This window comes from Vombatus ursinus, unplaced genomic scaffold (assembly GCF_900497805.2).
Source record: "Vombatus ursinus unplaced genomic scaffold, bare-nosed wombat genome assembly UNPS02013950.1, whole genome shotgun sequence".
In the NCBI taxonomy this organism is placed as follows: domain Eukaryota; kingdom Metazoa; phylum Chordata; class Mammalia; order Diprotodontia; family Vombatidae; genus Vombatus; species Vombatus ursinus.
In genome coordinates this window covers 1,818,423-1,839,978 of record NW_020953728.1, presented here as the reverse complement: position 1 = coordinate 1,839,978, position 21,556 = coordinate 1,818,423, and the positions used below count along the sequence as shown (strand labels likewise).

Here is a 21,556-nt window from a genome sequence, read left to right as displayed (position 1 = left end):
TCTCTCTCTCTCTCTCTCTCTCTCTCTCTCTCTCTCTCACCCCTCCCTCTTTTTTTACCCTTCGCCACTCTGTGTGGGAATGATATGCACATCGGAGAGTCCAATTTGTTCAAGGGTCTGACAGATTTATACATTTTATTTTTAAGGAACTGCCCTCCTCGATGTTAAAAAATTAATATTAAGAAACAAAGGGAGAGGCAGACGTTTATTTATTTGTATTCTAAGAGGGTGCTTTTTTTTTTTTTTAAGAGGAAGAAGATGAACTGAAAAGATCCCCACCATGGAGTCTCCAATCTTAGTGACCACATTCTGTTTGATTTTCTGTCTCCGAGCAGGTCAGTGCTGTCTGGGCTGGGCTGAGGGAAAGCAATCTGCATTAGGCTCCGTAGACACTGGAAGCAGAGCCAACGTGAGGCGGTTCTGGAAAGCCGGTGCTATCCTATCTGTCGCACTGAAAATGCCCAGGAATGGGGAGGGAAAGGCTAGCTTGCTGCCCTCTCCCATTCTGAGACCTAAAGGACGTTCATGCCCCATATCTTAGCCCTGTGAACAGAAGGGCACTTTACAGATAGAAGGATTTTTCAATATTTCGCGTAAATAGGACTTGGGTGTTAAATCATTTTTAAGCCAAACTGGTGAGCACAGGTGAGATTCTGGGAAGGGATAGTCTCCTGCCTAGCTTGGTTATCTTCCAGTATAATCGCTGTCCTGTAGTCCAAGAGACTTTTATTTTGATGGTGCTTTTTCTTTCTCTCTTATCCTTCTCCAATGTCCATCCCCCACCTTCAGTTTGGGGAATTGGAGTAGACCCCTCCTTGAAAATCGACTTCTTGACGGATTTAGAGCTGGGGGAGTCCACGGTGGGAGTACTCCAGGTTCCTGGGCTGCACAATGGAAGTAAAGCCTTTCTTTTTCAAGGTATGGAAAAGTGCCTAACCGTAATGTGGTATTGGGGTCAATTTAGATAATTTAAGAAGTCCTTAGCAAAGCCCTCAATCAAACTTTTGCGTTAGATTGCAACGATCATAGTATCTCCATGTAGTGGAGGGTCCAGTTTGATTCGTTCCTCTTTTATCTCTTTTTAGGTGCCAAGGATTATCTCCCATAACTTTTTAGTTTGTACTCCTGTCAGTTTTAATGGCTAGGACCCCTGGCTATTGTACAGAAATTCAGATGGCAGATGGTTTATTTTAGACCCTGGGAAACAATATATCAAAACAAACGCCTCATTTAGACTAAGTTAATTCAGTTATAAAATAAGGTATCTGCAGCCTTGATTAAGAAATTACTCTCTGAAAGTTTCGTATGAAATATTGCCTCTTTAGAATGGCCAGAATCTTGACAAAATATATGTTTAACTTTCTGGGAAAATCAAAATCTCCCGGCAAGTACTATTATTCCTTCATTATATAGTAGGCATTGTTTACAAAACTATATTCATTTTTGTGTGAGTGGAGGCAATTGGGTTAAAATGCCTCCTCCAGGGTCACATAGCTAGTTAAATGCCTGAGGCTGGATTTGAACTCAGCTCCTTCTAATTCTAAGACTGTTTCTCTATCCACTGTGCCACTTAGCTACCCTGAAACTGTTTTCATTTTTAAGTTAAGTCTCTAACCACCACACCCTTGCTCCTGACTTTAATAACAAAGGAATGAAAACTCTTCAAGAATCAATAATGAAATAATGTTTAAGTATGTAGTGTTGACAGAAATATATTCTAAGCCAGCCTTGATTTGCAAAGCTACTTTGAAGGTGACTTGCACCTAATTGGAGTTTGCAAATACATACAACTTCAGTAGTGCACTTTCAATGTTTTGAAGTCAAATAGTAGGACAAATGCCACAAAATACTTTCAAAGGCCAATCCTTTTCTCCATTAAAATTATTTTTGGTGTCCATTCTGATACAGTAGTGACAGAAGCGCAGTTCTTCCAGGGCAGGGATTATGTCATACTTCTCTTGCAATTTTCTGGAAATTGGGAATTCTATCCTATATTTCTTTATATGCCCTATAGCATCTAACACTCAGACATTTGTAGACTGATTTTATATCCTTTTTAGTTCAAAGTGCAATGCTTAGTAGTCACAGTAAATACTGTTAACCTGATTTTATTAAGTGAAATTCTATTTCACTAGATAGGTAGGGTAGGTAATGCAGTAGATAGAGCACAGAGCCTGGAGTCAGGAAGACATGAGTTCAAATACAGCCTGTGACACTTACTAGCTGTGTGACCCCAGGCAAATCTCTTAACATGTTTGCCTCAGTTTCCTCATCTGTAAAATGGGAATAAAAATAGCACCTGCTTCCCAGAGTTGTGAGGGTCAAATGAGATAAAAATTGTAAAGCACTGTATTTATCAACCAATAAGCATTAATTAAACAACTACTCTATGCAAGGCACTATACTAAGTGCTGGAGATACAAAAAGTTGCAAAAGACAGTCCCTGCCGTCAGAGCTCACAATCTAATGGGGGAAATATTATGCAAACAAATGTATACAAAGAAAGCTATATACAGGATAAAATAGGAAACAGTAACAGACAGAAGGCAATGGAATTAAAAGGGGTTAGAGAAGACTTCCTGTAGAAGGTGGTCTTTTAGTTGGTACTTAAAGGAAGCCAGGGGTGTCAGTAGTCAGAGTGTTCCATACATGAGGAAGAGCCAGAGAAAATACCTGGAGCTAATAGATTGTTCATGGAGGAGTCAGGATGACAGTGTCATTGGATTGAAAAGTACACGTCAAGGAGTAGTGTGTAAGAAGATTGGAAAGGTAAGAGAAGGTTAGATTATAAAGGGTTTTGAATGACAGAGCATTTTGTATTTGAACCTGGAGGCAATAAGAAGATGCGGGGGTTCATTAAGTTGGGGTTGAGGGTGTGTGACATGTACAAACCTGCAGCTTGGGAATACTGCTTTATTGGCTGAATGGAGGATAAATTGGAAAGGCGAGAGACTTGAAGCACGAAGACCTCCCAGCAGGCTATGGTAATAATCCAGACATGAGGTGATAAGGGCCTTCACTAGAGTATGTGGCAGTATCAGAAGAGAGCATATTGGATAGATGTTTCAGAGGTGGAGTTGACAGGCCCGGCAACAAATTGGATAGGGGGAGGTAGGGTGAGAGATAGTGAGGAATCCAGGATTATTCTTAGGTTTAGCATCTGAGGGACTAGGAAGATGGTGTTGTCTTCTACAGCTTAGGGAGAAAGATAGTGAATTCCATTTTGGACATAGTAAGTTTAAGACATCTACTGGACATTGTGTCTGACAGGCAGTTGGAAATACTGGCTTGGAGATTAGCAGAAACTAAAGGGCAGGATATGTAGATTTGAGAATCATCAGCATAGAGATGGTAATTAAATGTTATATACAAATATTAGCTACTATTATTAACTATGAACCTCAGTAGTTTGTCAGTTATTTATAGAATACTTCATAGGATAATTATATTGTAGAATGTCTATTAATTTTAACTTGATACTATTTTAGTAAGAAAATTCAGTTTCTAAACTTTGATATTTTGATCGTTGGTCTATGAATAGTAATTTTGACTCATCTTTGAAAAAGTATAAATTAAGGAGGGTTTGAAATCTGATTCTAAGAAGTCAATTTTGATTTATATTGTAGCAGGTTTTTTTTCTTTGGTTTCTCAGGAATAAAAAAACTTTCAGCCTTTTGCAGATTTTGTAGATTAAGCTTATGACAGATGGATTGTGTAAGTGAACTTTTTGGCACTACACATGAAACAGCATAGCCAGAGTTGTACCATGTGACAAATGATTTAAGATGCTCTTGGATTCTATATTAAACTTAGCAGATGAATTTTCTTTTGGTATCACTCCAGTCTTCTTAAAGAGGGAAGCATTTAAAGTTCCTTTTCTAATTGATAGTAATATAGCTATTTTTTAATGTTGCTGTAAAACAATAAAATGTTTCATACTTTCAGCATGAAAATTGAAAATTGAATTGTCAAATGATAGTTATTGTGCATATACTGCTTAATGCAGGGTTACTTCTTTTGACTACTTCATGGTTGAGGGTTTCTTAAGTGGTCATAGAATCTCTTCAAGGACATCAAAAATACTTTTAGCAAGTGATTAAAGCATGTGGATCTGTTGTAAAGGAAATGAAAATACAGGAATATAATTTTAAGAGACTATAACAGACTATTCTAAAATTGCAACTGAATGTAATTTAAAATTTTAAATTTTAAATTTCATTTAAAGCTACTTAGGTACTGCTACTTAGACACAGTAGAAGGTACTGATCTAAGTCATATGACCTACAAATCTCTTGGAAGATCTGTATTAGATGTAATTATTTTCTGAAAGCAAAAATTATCTAAGCAACAATAAAGTAAAACTTTAAAATCTAACATGTAGATTTCTTCACCACCACCCCAGTACAATTCATTTTAAATGATACTTTTGTTGTTTTTGCTTAAAAATAGGTGGCTGAATATGTCCAAAAGGAACCATAATCAAAGAAGTCAAAATCCTTGGTTGAGGATGACTTACAATATTTTCAAACAGAATTCTTAAACGGAATTTTAAAAGTGTTTTTATTATGTTTTACACGATCAAAATTTCTCTCAATATTCCTGTTCCTTCCCCTTTCAGAAAACCATCCCATGTAACAAATTTTAAATTAAAACGAAAACAAGAAGAGAAAAAAATTCAGCCAAACTAATCAATACATTGAAAAATGTAAAAAATTTGTGCTATCGACCACATCTCACTAAAGGAGTGGAGTGGGGTATCATCTTCTAATATTGTGGCTATTCTTTCTGTTTATGATGTTGAAGTTATTGTGCATATTGTTTTCTTGGCAATGCTTACTTTGTTCTCCATCAGATTGTGTAAATCTTTCCAAGATTCTTTTTATTTATTATATTCATCTTTTTTTTTGAGCAACCATTATCAAGATTCTATAAATAACTAATAAGAGAAATCCAAATCAAAACAACCCTGAGATTTTCACAATTTGTTTAACCATTCCTCAATCAATGGGAATCTACTCTGATTCCAGTTCTTTGCTATTATCAAAAGTGCTACTATATTTTTGTATATATGAGTTTTGTGTATATGATTTCTCCTTATCATGGTCTCCTTGGTATATAAGCTTAGGAGTGAAATCTCTGGATCAAAGGATATGGACAGGTTAGTCACTTTATTTGCATGACTACAAATTGCTTTTCAGAATGTTTATATTGATTCATAGCTTCATCAACAATGTGTGCACATCTTCCCACAGCTTCACCAATCTTGACCATTCCCATATTTTGTCACCTTTGCCAATTTGCAGAGTGTGAGGTAAAATCTCAGGGTTGTTTTGTTTTAGATTTCTCTTATTATTAGTGATTTCAAACATACTTCATGTGGTTGTTAATGATTTGCAATTCTTTTTAAAACCTATTTATTTATAACCTTTGAACACTTTTCTATTAGTGAAAAACATTTGATTATATCTATCTATCTATTATGTTAGTTTCTATCTATCTATCTATATCCATTATGTTAGTTTCCTCATATCTTGGATAGCAAACCCTTATCCAAGATTTTGATAGAGAATTTTCCCCCTATTTGATTGTTACTCTTCTTATTCTAGGTGAATTAATTTTGTTTCTGCAAAAGTTTTGTAATTTCACAAAATCAAAATTTTATCTTTTATCTTTTGAAATAGCTTCTATCCATAGTTTGGTTAAGAATACACCTCCTACTTCTTTCTGTGAAAGGTATATGATCTGTTTCTTTTCTATTTTTTAAAAATAGCATGAAATTTAATATTTAGGTCACATATTCATTTTGAATTTATTGTAAGACATGGCTTAAGCCTAATTTGTGCCAGATTGTTTTCCAGACTTTGTAGTAGTTCTTATCAAATGGAATTCTTTCACAATAAGTTTATGCTTTCGTGTTTATTAAATGCTGGGTTATTTTGTTCCATTGTTTCTGATTCTTCTGTGACTGGAATATGTTTTTTAAAATATTTTTTCCAATTACATGTAAAAATAATTTTCAACATTTGTTTTTTCCCAATTCATTGGTAAAGCACTTTTTATTTATTTTAGAACATATAGATTTTTTTCCTTTTTCCCTAATCATCTTTGGAAATAGATCAAGTAGCAGTATTACAGGGTCAAAGGATATAGGTAGTTTAATAAGTCTTTGGGCATGATTCCAGATTGCTCTCCAAAATGGTTGCATCAGTTCATAATTCCACCAACAATGAATTAGTATCTCATTTTTTCCATATTCTCTCCAACATTTGTCACTTCCCTCTTCTATCATTTTAAAAATAAGTATAACATTATATCTCCAGGTTGTTTTCATTTTAATTCCTCTAATCAATAATAATTTAGAGCATTTTTTCATATGACTATAAATCTTTATTAGAAAACTGCCTGTTCATATCCTTTCACCATTTATCAATAGGGGAACAACTTATATTCTTATATATTTGAAATAGTTCTTTATATATATATATTTATATTTCTCTGTTAAAGTCTATAAAAATCCCTCCCCCCCAATTTTCTGCTTTCCTTCTCATCTTGGCTATGTTTGTTGTATTTGTACAAAAACTTTAACATTTGTTTTTAAAATTTTTAATTCCAAATTCTTTTCTTCCTTCTCTCTCCTCTCCCCTCTCTGAGATAGCAAGCAATTTGATATAGGTTATACATTTGCAGTCATGCTAAACATATTTCAATATTAGTCATGTTGTAAGAGAAAACACAGACCAAAAAAAAAAAAAGAAAAAGAAAGTAAAAAATAGTATGCTTCAATCTGCATTTAGACTGCACCAGTTCTTTCTCTGTAGGCGGACAGCATTTTTCATCATAAGTCCTTCAGAAGTGTCTTGGATCTTTGTATTCCTGAGAATAGCTAAGACATCCACAGTTGATCATTCTACAATATTGCTATTACTGTGTACAATATTTTCTTGGTTCTGCTTATTTCACCTTGCATCAATTCATATAAGTCTTTCCAGGTTTTTCAGAAGGCATCCTGCTCATGATTTCTTTTTTTTTTAATCTTACTTAATATTTTATTTTTTCCAATTACATGCAAAAACAATTTTAACATTCTTTTTTTTTCAAATTTTGAGTTCCAAATTCTCTCCCTCCCCTCCCTGCTTCATTGAGAAAGCAAGAAATTTGATATAGATTATACATGTGTAGTCATGCAAAATCCATTTCCTTGTAAGTCACTCTGTGAAAGAAAACACAGAAAAAAACCCCAAGAAAAATAAAGAAAAATTATATTTGATCTGCATTCAGGCTCTACTAGTTCTTTCTCTGGAGAGGGACAGCACCTTTCATCAAGTGGAGAATACCTGAACAAATTGTTGTATATGATTATGATGGAATTCTCCACTTGATGGGCATCTCTTCAATTTCCAATTCTTTGCCTTTTAAAAAATCTCTTTGGAATAAAGACCTAATGGGATATTGCTGGGCTAAAAGGTATGCATTATTTTATAGCCCTTTGAATATAGTCCAAATCAATCTCCAGAATGATCAGTTCACAACTTCACCAAAAATTCATTGATGTTCCAATTTTCCCACATCACCTCCAACATTTGTCATTTTCCTTTTCTGTTAACCAATCTGATATTTGTGCCTCAGAGTTGTTTTAATTTGTATTTCTCCAATCAACAGTGATTTATAGCATTTTTTAATATGATTATAGGTAGCTTTGATTTCTAGAATATATTTTGATGATTATTGCTTTATAGTATATTTTGAGGGCAGGAAGTGCTATTTCCCTTTCATCTTTACATTTTTCTCACTTTTCCTTAATATTTTAGATCTTGCCTTTCTCCAAATGAATTTTTTATCATGATCTGTAAGGTGTCCCTTTGATTGTTTGAATGACGTAGATTAAAACTATAAATTAAATTTGGTAGTTTTATAATTTTTTTATTGTACTGTCATGGTCCACCTATGTGCACTGAATAATTCTCCATCTCTTTAAATTGTTCTTTAATTTCTTTTAATTTCAATGTACTTGAATATATGCCAGTACTGTGTGTGCTTTGGTAGACTGATCCTCAGATATTTATATATTTTCTAGTTATATGGAATCTAATTATTACCTCTTAAATTTTGTTATTATTACATTAATAATTTTGTATATAGAAATGCTGTTGGGTTTTCAGAGTTTATTTTGTAGCCTGAAATTTTGGTAAGATATTAATTGTCTTAATTAGTTCTTAACCGATTCCCTAATGTTTTCTAAATAAACCCTTATGTCATAGCAAATAGACGTAGTATTATCTGCTTTTTATTTATCTTTGCTCTTTTAATTTCTTTTCTTGTCTTATTGCTAATATTTCCATAACGATATCAAATAGTAGTTGGGAGAATGGGCATCCTTTCTTTACTCCTCTATGTATTTGGAAATCTTCTAATGTATCCCCACTGCATATGATGTTTTCTGTGGGTTTTAGATACTTTTATTACATTAGTCCCTCTATACCCATATTTTATAGAATTTTTATCATTAAATGAGTGTTGTACTTTTAAAAATATTTTTCTGCTTATATTGAGATAACCATGTGGTTTTGAATGATTTTGTTTTTAATATGATTAATTATTTTAATTGTTTCTGGTGTTGAACCATCCATGTGTCTATGGTATAAACCCACCTTCATCATAATGAATGATTTCATGGATGAATTTCTGTAGTTTATTTAAAGGGATTTTATTTTGACTTTTAAATTGATATTAATTAATTATATTGGTCTGTAGTTTTCCTTCTTACCTTTCTCTAGTATATTAGAACTTTGTCTCAGAAAAAAGTTTAGTGGAGTATTTTCTTTCTCAAGTTTTTAGAATCATTTATGTAACAAGCTTGATAGAGTTCTCTGAATCCATCAGGATTTTGTGTATTTTTCTTTAGAAGTTTCATTATAGCTAGCTTTATCTCATTTTCTGAAGTTGAATTAAGAGCTCTATTTGGTCACCTTCTTTAGAATTTTGTAGATAGGATTATCTTTTCTATCTTTTTTTTTTGATTAGTGTGGTTAAAGGCATCTCAGTTCTGTAAACCTTTTTTTTTTAAAGCTTTCATTTGTGCTCCTTGAACTGATTACATTTTCATCATATTATAATTTGTAATTTTGTTGCTTAGTCATTTTCAGTCATGTCCAACTCTTTGTGGTCTCATTTGGGTTTCTTTTTTGGCAAAGATACTGGAGTGGTTTGCCATTTCCTTCTCTAGCTTATTTTAGAGATGAGGAAACAGAGATAAACAGAGTTAAGTGACTTGCCCAGAAATAGATACTTACTAGACCCACACAGCTACTAAGGGTCTAAAGGCCAGATCTGAAGGCAGGAAAATGAGTCCTCTTGACTTCAGGCCCAACACTCTAGCCCTCTGCATCTAGTTGCCCTGTAGTCTATAAAAGATATATTTATTACTGCTTGTTTACATTATTTACAATATATTTGTACCCTAAAACATGGTAAATTTTTGTAAAAATTCTAGTTGGTGCTTAGAAATTTGGATAGCAGTCCCGTTTAGAAGAAATTTTTTAGATATAGTTTCTCTAGCAATTTGTACAATTCTATATTTTTTGCTGTGTTTATGTTTCTGTTGGGTTCATCCAAAACTGAGAGAACTATGTTAAAGTCTCTAGATACTATTTTATTACTATATTTCCTTGTATTTTGATTAATTTTTTTCTTTAATGAATTTAGAATCATAAATGGCATTTATAGCATGTAAATTTAATGTTGATATTAGTTTGTTTTCTATGCTTCCTTTCAGCATGATACAGTTTTCTTGTTTATGTCTATATTGTGATTTTTTTTCTCTAATGGGATGATTGCAATTCCTGCTTTTTTGGATTCACTTAATGCATAATAAATTTTATTCCAGCCCCTAAATTTTATTCTATTTATATATTTTTATATCCTTGCTTGCTCTAGGTGTTTTTCTTGTAATCTATACATTGTGTAGTTGTGTTACCTTATTCAATCTCCCTTTTTTTATTAGATTGTTTAATCCACTCACATTTATGAGCATTAGGGTTATATTTTTGTCCATTTGCCTCTAATTTTCTAAAATTAGGTTTTTTGTTCCTCTTCCTTTGTAAAAAACAGTATATTGTATCTTCAATTATTTTTGCTTAATCTATTTTCATAATAATAGGTAGCACATATAGGACATTTTATAATTAATTTGCAAAGTACTTTACAATATTCTCATTTTATTCTTCAGCAAGCCTGAGAGGTGTTATTTTTTATTGTTGTTCAGTCATTTTTCAGTTGTGTTTCACTCTTTGTAACCCCTTTTGGGATCTTCTTGGCAAAGATACTGGAGTAGTTTGCCATTTTCTTCTATAGATCATTTTACAGATGAAGAGACTGACATAGACCGGGTTAAGTGACTTGCTCAGGGTCACACAGCTAGTAAGTATTTGAGACTAGATTTGAACTCAGATCTTCCTGACTCCAGATCTGGTGCTCTATTCACTGTGCCACCTAGCTGCCCTATAAGTGTTATTATTTCCTCATTTTACAGATGAGGACACTGAGGCAAATAGAATTTAAGTTATTTGGCCAATTTTACTTCAGGTCTAGCACTCTATATTTTGCACATACTGTAGTTGCCTTTATTCCCATAGGCTCTTTTCTTCACTCTCAAGTCCTGTTCACTACTTGTTACCTATTTCCCTGGTTTTGGAGTTTCATACAAAATAAGACAAGCTGAAGGGGAGAAAAGGAAGAGGGATTTTACTTGACTATTTAACAAAAAAAAAAAAAAGGAAAAGAATTATATAACTAGATGAAAGAAAGAAAAAAAAAAGACCTGAGTATCTCTAGAACAAGAGAACTGGTCTGAAATCACAAATCTGAAAGTTTCTGCCTATATGACCTTGAACAAGGCACTTAATGGGCCTCAGTGTCCTCATCTATAAAATGATGGCGCTGGGACACATATGTAAAAAAAAAAAATGTATCAACACATTTTGTTGTACCAGTGAGTTAGAAACAATATTGGTGCCTATCAACTGGAGAATGGCTGAATAATAGATTTGTATCTATATATAAATGAATCTATATGTAAATCATATATATCTATATTTACATAATTATGTATATAAATCTACAGAAATAGACATTTACTAGCTTTGTGACCCTGGGCAAGTCACTCAGTCTCTCTATGCCTTAAATCCACTGGAGAAGTAAATGGCAAACCATTCTAGTATCATTGCCAAGAAAATCCCATGGACAGTATGGTCTATGCAGTGGTGAAAATTAGAAGAGAAATAGATAAAATGGAAATCAAGTGATAAAATGAAAAAATGGTAAACAAAACTAAAAGCTTATTTTTTGAAAAGACTAACAAAATTGTTAACCTTTGTACAACCTAATTAGCAAAGAAAGGGCAGAAAATTCAAATCAAATGAAATCACAACAAATGAAAAGAATGAAATCACAACAAACCAGAAAGGGCAGAAAATTCAAATCAAATGAAATCACAACAAATGAAAAGAATGAAATCACAACAAACCAGAAGAAATAAGAGAGTTATCAGAACTACTCTACACAGTCATTTGCTAACAAAATGGAGAATACAACAGAGGATTATTTTCAAAAATATAAAGAATCCAAATTAATAAGATGAAATGGAGATCTTAATCCAGTTTCTGAAAAGGAAATATAATTAATTGTAAAAGAACTATCAAAGGGAACTGGGGGAGAGAAATTCCTGGTCTTTATGGATTTACAGTATAATTCTATCAATCTGAAATTCCTGGTTTTTATGGATTTACAGTATAATTCTATCAATCTTTTAAAGAACAATTTGTATTAATACTACACAAATACTTTTCAAAAATTGAGAAATCAAGGGCCAGCGAAGTGGCACAGTGGATGGCACATGGGCCCTGGAGTCAGGAGGACCTGAATTCAAATCCAGCCTCAGACCAAACACTTGACACTTACTAGCTGTGTTACTCTGGGCAAGTCACTTAACCCCAATTGCCTTGCCCTCCTCCAAAGACTAAGAAATCATTCTACCAAACTCCTTTAATGAGACAGAGTTTTAAAACTCAGTAAAGAGAAAAGCAAAGAAGGGAATTATAGATTCATAATATTAATACATTAACTCCAAATATTGTAAATAAAATTAAGTGAAGCAAATGACACTAATTTATCCCAGATAGTATTTATTATGACCTATTTGAATTTATGCAAGGATGGCTTGATGTCAGAGAAACAAATAATGTAATTAACTATTCACAAAAAAAAATCCACCACCACAATTTTATCTTAATAGATGAAATTTCCTTTGAGAAACTATAATACTCATTTATGCCATAAAATATAGGCATAAAGAGACCTTTTAAAATATGATAAAAATCTATTTAAAACCAAGAACAAGCGTCATATGCAATAAGGATATACCAAAACCTGTCTCAGTAAATACAGGAGTAAAACAAGAATCCTCCTCTGTTCCCCACAAGCAATAGCAATAGGAGAAAGAAATTAAAGGTGTAAGGAAAAATAGGAAGTAGATAAAACTACCCATATTTGCTGACGACATGAAGGTTTATTTAGAAAATCCTAGGAAATCATCTAGGAAACTAATTTAGACTGTTGATAATCTTAGCAAAATTATAGACTGTAAGATAAACCTACAAAAATCAGTAGCATTTCTATAGAATAACAACAAAGTCCAAGAGGTGATAATAGACAGGGAAGTCCCATTCAAAATAACTAAAATATAAATAAAATATTTGGGACCAAATCTATCAAAGAATTTTCAATACTTGTTTAAATTTAATTTTAAAATCTCCCTTTAAAAGTAAAGAAGAACTTGACTAGCTGGAGAAACATTTGGTGCTCCTGATTGGACCATCCTAACATAATAAAAATTACTACTCCCAAGGTTAATTTACATTTTTAATGCTATACTCATCAAACTACCACAGGGATACTTTATATAACCTGATAACCTAATAGCTTAATTCATTTGGATAAATAAAAGCTAGACTATCAAGGGAAGTAATGAAAGAAGATAGGAGTGAAGGCGATAGAGCATATCATGACCACAACCTACTATAAGGCAGAAATCATCATATGGTATTTGTATGGTATGGTATTTGCTTTTTGTTTTTTTTTTAAAGGCAAATTAGATCAGTGGAGTAGAATAGATAAGTTATATTCAGAAATATTGGAATTGAATAATCCAGTGTTTGAGAATCCAGAAATGAAATAACAGAGGGAAAATCTTCCTATTTGATTAAAAAAAATTGTTGGGAAAATACAAAGCAGCTTGGAAAACAAAAGTGGACCTACCTATTTACTCCATATTCCACAAAAAAAATTTTTAAAAGAGATAAGTGACCTTAATATTAAAGTTCTGAGATGAATGAAACCCCAAGAGACAGAGTTTCTGGGTAATTAATAATCTATTAATTAGGCTAGCTGGTAATCAATAAATTGATGGTCAGTGGTTTCTCTTGCTAACCAAAGATGCCAAGGGAGACCCTGAAATGCCTTAAATACCTTCTGAAAGGGAATTCCCCTGACAAATAAAAATCAACCTTGATTGATTGATAATTAATTAGGAGGTAGGCTAAAAGTCTTCAGCTTCTTCTGTTGAGAGCATGGCTTGATCATGAGACTCAGTAGCCTCCAGCAATCTGGACAGGGGAAGCCACATCCAATTGGACTTCTCAGTCTGGTTTTCTCCTTCCTGAGCTGGGTCACCCTAAACTCTAATGGAGGAGATCAAGAACAGGGGTTCCTTCTCACAGGGTAAAGGTTTGCCCAGACTGGATTCTGTTTATATTCTAAACAGAAATTAGGTCTCCTGGTTGGGTGGGATCCCATGCAAAATTGAGGAGCATGTTCCTTGAGGGCTAGGAGCAAGCTGTCAACTTCAGAGTTTAGTCTAAGAAAGACGAACAGAATTAGGTTGTCTATGTTTTATTTCTCTCAAGCTGGCAGCCTGCATGTGGAGCGGCAGTCAGAACTGAGCTTGCTTTGAGATTAGGCTGCACATATTAGAAAAACAAAAAGAAACCACAAAGCTGAGTGGGAATAGTTGTGTTATAGCACACTTAGGTACTGGCACCTTGGGTTTGATTTTCCCTGGTAAGGGATTGTTTCACAGAAGTCATGAGGCACTTCAGAGTACATGGAACAAGGAAGAGAGTCAGGCTGAAAAGTCCCCAAGGTCCCAGAACTAGGATGCTTCTGCTCATTCTGTTTTTTAGAGGTGGCATGAATTGGCTTATGTTGGTTCTGTGGTTGCTGGCACAGCAGAGGAATTTCCAGGTTCTGTAAGTGAACACTGAAAAGGATCTCTGGTACATCAAGTTCAAGGGATACACAGTCTGCCTCCTCATTAGTTGATTATGATTCTCAGGTTAATCCAGCCTTCTCTGGATAGTAAGGGAGCTCAAGCAAATCAAGGTGGTCAGTAAAGTCATTAACTATTCCATTTCCACAAAGCTAATCAATCAGTCATGCCTTTCAGATACTGACTGACCTTAACAGGAATGGGGCCTTTACAGAAAATGAAGGAAAAAGCAAGGATCACAATTAATAATTAGTTGTTAATATAATAATATAATATTAATTTCTCTGTTTCCACAATAAAAATTAGAAGGTAAGTAGATTATATACTTTTGAAAGTCCCAAGTACAATATGAATTCTTAACCAAACAAGGGATAGAAACAATTATAAAAGATAAGTAATTTTGATTACACAAAATTGAAAAGTTTCTGCAGAAGTGAAATTAATGGATCTAAAATAAGATGGGAATTGATTGCATGGGAAAAATATTTGTATCAACTTTCTCTAATGAGAGTTTAGCATCTAATATATGAACAGTCAACAGAAGTATATTAAATCAAATATATAAGACCCCAATAGATATAAACAAAGGAGTTGCAAACTGTTAAAGACTATGAAAGAATGCTCAAAATCACTAATAATGAGAGAAAATATGCATAAAAATGATCCTGAGAAAACTGGCAAAAATGACAAAAGTGGGAATAGTCAGTGTTGGAGGGGTTATGCATTGGTGGTGCTGTGAATTAGTACAACCTCCCTAGGAAGCACTTTGTAATTATGCAAATAAAATGACAAAACTGTCCATGTTATTTGACCTAAAAATCTCCCTGCTAGACACATTGCCTAAGAATGTAATTTTTTAAAAAACGGCAATGGCGTCATGGGGTGATATCTTGATTCATGGGTTTTTAGTGGGATTTTAGTGAGGCAAAGTTGCACAAAGGCATCAGCCTCGATTTCTCTTCCAGAATCGTTGAAGTCCAATGGTAGGAAAAAAATCAAGAAAACAGGTGATGGCCCAGGATGCTTTGGATAATCTTGGCTTCCTTGACTTTTGACCAAGCTCTAAGCACTCCACAGTTCCTGCTACAGCAGTATTCTTGGCTGTTGGAACAAATTGTTCTCACCTGCCTATTCCCTGGGAGAAGTATTTATATGCTTGGGGTAGACACCACCCTAACTCTTTGGTGGGTTTAAGGCCTATCAGTTACCCTAAATCTGGTTTAACCCATCTGCTGGGAAGGTTTACCAGGTATGGCCACTACACATGCTACAGCTTCTTGGAACCACAGGTGACAGTTGGGTGAAAGGTGAATACCAAAGGTGGATGAGCAGCCCTGAAAAGGGCTTGGTGAGCCCTCACACTAAAGGTGCTAGTCCTCCATAAACATCCTATATACTCCACCAGTGAACTAAAATTAAATTCATCCATTCACATCACATCACATCACATCACAGTAAGTGAACTAAAATGGATGGGGATGGATGAATTTAATTCAGATAATCATTACATATGCAAGAATCCCTTAGAAGAAAGGGAGTAGCCCCCATAGTCAATAAAAGGGTGATAAAAGCAGTACTGGGGAATAATATCACAAATGACAGGATGATACCTCTTTAAATCCAAGACAAACCATTCAACATCACAGTAATATGCTCTAACCACTGATGCCAAAGAGGCCAAAGATGATCAAATCTATGAAGACCTACAATATCTCCTAGAAGTAACATCAAAAAAGGTGTCACTTTCATCATAGAGGATTAGAATGCTAAAATAGGAAATCAAAAGATATCTAGAAAAGAGGCAAGTTTGGCCTTGGAGTACAAAATGAAGTAGGGTATTTTGTCAAGATAACTCAATGGTCATAGCAAACACTTTTTTTTTCAACTAATGATGTTTTGTCAAGATAATTCAGTGGTCATAGCAAATTTTCAACAAGCCACATGGATGTCAATCAGATTTATTACATGCTTTGCAAGCAAAGGTAGAGAAGCTCCATATAGTCAGTTAAAACAAGACCCGGAACTGACTACAGCTCAGATCATGAGCTTCTTATTACAAAATTTTAACTTAAGTTGAAGAAAGTAGAAAAAACCATTAGACTGTATAGACATGACCTAAATAACATCCCTTATGGATATGAAGTAGAGATGATGAAGGAGTTTAGGAGATTAGATAGAGTGCCTGAAGAACTATGGACAGAGGTTTACAATATCATACAGGAGGCAGCCACAAAAAAATCTCAAAGAAGAGCAAGAAAGCAAAATGACTGTCTACTGAGGCTTTGCAAATAGCTGAGAAAAGAAGAAAGTGAAAGGTAAAGGAGAAAGGGAAAGATATACTCAACTGAATGTAGAATTCTGCAGAATGACAAAAAGAGATAAGGTTTTCTTAAATAAGCAATGTAAAGAAATAGAAGCAAATAATAGAAAGGGAAAGGCAAGAGATCTCTTCAAGAAAATTAGAGATAATAAGGGAACATTTCAGGTAAAAATAGGAATGATAAAAGACAAAATGGTAGGGACTTAGAAGCAAAAGAGATTAAGAAGAGGTGGCAAGAATACCCAGAAGAACTGTACAAGAAAGATCTTAACATCACCAATAACTATAATTGTGTGGTTACTGATATAGCACTGTAAATCCTAGAGAATGAAGTCAAGTGGGCCTTAGGAATCATTGCTAACAATAAAGCTAGTAGGGGTGATGGACTTCCAGCTGAGTTATTTTAAACCCTAAAAGATGATGCTGTTAAAGTGCTGTGCTCAATATGCCAGCAAATTTGAAAAATTCAACAGTGGCCACTGGATTGGAACAGATCAGTGTATGTTCAAATTATAGAGAAAGGCAATACCCCCAAATGTTCAAGTACTGAACAACTGCACTCATTTCACATGCCAGTAATGTTATGCTTAAAATTCTGCAAGCTAGGCTTCAGCAATATGTGAAATAAGAATTACCAGAAGTGGAGACAGGTTTGTGAAGAGGCAGAAGAACTAGAGATCAGATTTCCAACTTTCATTGGATTATAGAGGAAAAAAGGGAGTTTCAGAAAAACAAACCAAAAAATCTACTCCTGCATAATTGACTACACTAAAGCCTTTGACTGTGTGGACCATAATAAAATGTAGCAAGTCCTCAAAGAGATGGGAACACTGGATCATCTCATTTGACTCCTGAAGAACCTGTATGTCAGCTAAAAAGCAACAGTTAGAATCAAATATGGAACAACTGATTGTTTTGAGATTGGGAAAGAAGTACAATAAGGCTGTATATTGTCACCTTACTTAATTTATATGCAGAGTACCTCATGTGAAATGTCAGGCTGGATGGATCAAAAACCAGAATTAAAGTTACCAGGAGAAATAACAACAATCTCAGCCATGTAGACAATACCACTCTGATGGCAGAAAGTTAAAAAGTTTCTTGATGAGACTGAAAGAGGAGAGTGAAAAAGCTGGCTTGAAGCTTAATATTAAAAAAAGATCTTGGCATCTGGTCCATAATTTCCTAGCAAATAGAGGGAGAAGAAATGGAAGCAGTGTCAGATTTCATATTCTTGGGCTGAAAGATCACGACAGATAGCAACTGTAGCCATAAAATTAAAAGATGCTTACTCCTTGGAAGGAAAGCTATGGCAAATCTAGGCAGCATACTCTGATTTTTAGCAGAGAAAGGTTCATATAGTCAAAGCTACGGTTTTTCCAGTACTAATGTATGGCTGTGAGAGTTGGACTATAAGTAAAATTCAGTGCTGCAGAATCAACACTTTTGAATTATAGTGCTAGAGAAGACTTTTGAGTGTTACTTGGACAGCAAAGAAGATCAAATCAGTCAGTACTCATTGAAAGGACGAATACTGATGCTTAAATATTTTGGCCACATAATGAGAAGGTAGGACTCGTTGAAAAAGACCCTGATTTTGGGAATAATTGAAGACAAAAGGAAAAGGAAATGGCAAAGGATGAGATGGATAGATAGTGTCATGGAAGCAACAATATTTGAGTTTGGACAGACTTAGAGCAATAGTAGAAGACAGAAGGACCTGGCATGCTGTGGTCCATGCGGTCATGAAGAGGCAGACGTTACCGAACAACTGAACAACAACAGTGAAAGTGGACAATAGCACCTATTTTCCAAGGCTATTCTGAGGATCAAATGAGATATTTGTTAAAAGCACTTATCATAGTGCCTGGAACATAGTAGGTACTATATAAATGCTTATTCCCTTCCCTTCATCATTCTTTACTTGATTAATTAACATATTACTGATTGGTTTGTATAAAAGATTATGTGAATGATAAAAATCACATGCGTAAGATTGACACCATGAAACTTTTGGAAAAATCAAATGACTCATTTAATACTGCATGTGATTTTTCAAAAAAATTAGACAGTGTAGTAAATTTATAAGTTGTATTTTTAAAATATGTTAATCATCTTTAAATAAATGTTTTTTCACTCACATATTTTTATCATTTGATAAAAACCTTCAAAGTAGATTAGAAGCACAGACTCATGACTAAAGATCCTCAGATTCTGAATCTGGCAAATAATGAATAGGGGCAGTTAGGGATGCACACAGTATGCAATAAAAATAGCAGAACAGAGATCAGTGACATATAATAGAAAGAATATTGCATGTAAATTATGAGATCTGAGATCTAACTTGAATTTCACTCTTAACTTGCCATATGATTTTGCATAAATCATCCAACTTCTCTTTCATTCTATTTACCTTTGACTAAAAATGAACACAGTGATGATCACTATTTACTTAATAGTATTGTGATAGGACAAAATATGGTGAGAATTTAAGGTGGCTTTTACTATTATTATATATTTCTGAATGATTGAAGTAGGCTTTCAATTGTTTATGAACACATGCTTTTTTGTTTTTGAGATTTTGCTTATGACTTTGATTTATTCTCTTTATTATTCTGGGGAATTAATATTTCTTGACTATGGAAAGGAGAGGTAGCTAGGCAGTTCAGTGGAAAGGGCCTGGAGTCAGGAAGACATAAGTTCATATCTGGCCTCAGACACTTACTAGCTATGTGACCCTAGGCAAGTCACTTACCTCTATTTGCCTTAGTTCACTGGAGAAGGAACTAGAAGAACATTTCAGTATCTTTGCCAAGAAAACTCCATAGAGAGAAATGGCATGCTATGGAGAGTCAGACACAACTGGACTGAGCAACAACATAAAAAAGAGAACTTTACAGTGATTAGAAAATCTCCTTTTCACTCAGGTTTACACTTAGGAAAAAAGGGAAGAGTTGAATACTCCAAGTAACTGCCTTCAAATGTATGGCAGCTTTCCTTATATGTGTGTGGGGCTTTCCTTATACCCAAATATGCCCATGAGGAGAATTTTATTCATGGATAAGAGATAGTCAAGACTAATCCTCCCTCCTTTGTATCTCCCAGTCTCCCAATATAGCTCTATTACTCTTCCTGGGTGTTTCATCATTGATCTCTGTGTTCTAAGGTTGTGTGAATATTGGACAAGATTTTGTGTCTCCTTTTTAAAACTTTCTTGGCCAAAAGATTATGCTTCTAAGTATGATCACTCACATCAAGATAGGGGAAGGAAATATATATTAGAATGTATATACTCTATTCAACAAATAAAAGATACTTTTATCTTTATATTTCATAAGCATCAAGCATATGCTGGGTTGTTTTTTTTTTTAAATCAGAAACACCAAAGTATGAGAGTGACTAATTTAGTAATCTTGAATTTTGTTTAAAGCAAGCCTTCTAGCTCAAGGAATCAATGTATACAAAGTAGAATTGTTTAAATCCAGTTTTTGAATTGAGAACATCAAGGTAGACATCAAGAACACATGCCAATAATAAATGAAGACTGCAGAATAGAAATTTTGATATAAGTCAAAATATTTTGTCTTGGAGCTGTTCAGGTAGACCTTGTTGCTCTTGAAAATGAGGTACAGTATAATGGACTAGCTTTTAATTAGAGATTTTAATGTTCATTGTTCTTTGAGCCCTCTTATCTAGTTACAAATATTTGTTTATACAATCACTATTCTATTATGTATAAATCATTCAGCAAAATTTTAAAAAACTTGTTGGGTGCTAATATAAAGACAAATTCTAGTCTACACTTAGTATTTTTTTTTGCTTTATTTTTAGATACTTCAAGGAGTGTAAAAGCATCCATTGCTACTGCTGAACAATTTTTTCAGAAGTTACGAAATGAGCATGAGTTCACTATTTTGGTGACCTTAAAACAAATACAATTAAATTCAGGTGTTATCCTATCTATTCATCATTTAGATAAAAGGTAAGTGTGAATGCCTTTTTCCTCCATTTTCACTATATGCTGTTATGTTATTGAGTAGATTAAATAGAAATAAACTAAAGCAAGATACAAAATATTGAAGCTTGTTGAATGGTAACCCACATACTGCATATTTACTAATATACAAATAACAACAATTTGTCTTTAAGTGGAAAAGCTGTTATTTTTTCTGTATTTCAAGTTTCTTTTAAAAATCTTTTTATTTTTAGTTTTGAATTCTCTTCTTCCTTCTCACTCTACCTCCACCTATTGAGAAGGCAAGAAATATGATACCCAACACAATTTACAAAAGCAAATAAACATAATACCCTTAAGATAAGACTCAGTATTTGAGGATAAGAATTCATTATTTGGTAAAAATTGTTGGGAAAACTAGAAAGCAGTATGGCAGAAACTGGGTATAGATCAGTAACTTACATCATTTACCAAGATAAGCTTAAAATGGATATATGGCCTAGATAAAAAGATATTACAAGAAAATGAGAAGAACGTGGAACATATTATTTATCAGACTTATGGATAAGTGAACAATTTATAAATAAACAAGAGGCAGAAAGCAAAGTTAGGTATAAAATGGATTATTTTGATTACATTAAATTAAAAAATTTTGTACACATAAAACAAATGTGGCCAAGATCATAAGGAAAAGAAAATTGGGGTGTGTGTGTAGAATTTTATAGACAGTTTATCAGATAAAGGTCTCATATCTCAAATATATAAAGACCTTTGTCTAATCTATAGAAATACAAGTCATTCCCCAATGTTGTTGTTTGTCCTTCATTCTTGAAGAGAACCATGACGTGAGGAAGATGATGCCATGACTCATAAGTGAATTGGATTTAAGTGAGGGAGGGCTGTGCAAAGTCACCAGCCTCACTTTCTCCTCTGGAGCCATCTGGGCAAGATATAGATCAGG

General features: G+C 33.8%; 1 protein-coding gene across 1 annotated transcript in view; it reads left to right on the top strand.

Annotated features, from left to right (window-relative positions):
• The first annotated feature begins 256 nt into the window (after window positions 1-256).
• NELL2 (neural EGFL like 2) overlaps window positions 257-21,556 on the top strand; it is a 191,109-nt gene continuing 169,809 nt past the window's right edge. Inside the window, exons 1-3 of the mRNA XM_027858959.1 lie at window positions 257-335; window positions 790-918; window positions 20,472-20,622. Of these exons, the coding sequence (XP_027714760.1) occupies window positions 281-335; window positions 790-918; window positions 20,472-20,622 (335 nt within the window). The 5' untranslated portion in view covers window positions 257-280. The remainder of the gene's footprint in view (window positions 336-789; window positions 919-20,471; window positions 20,623-21,556) is intronic.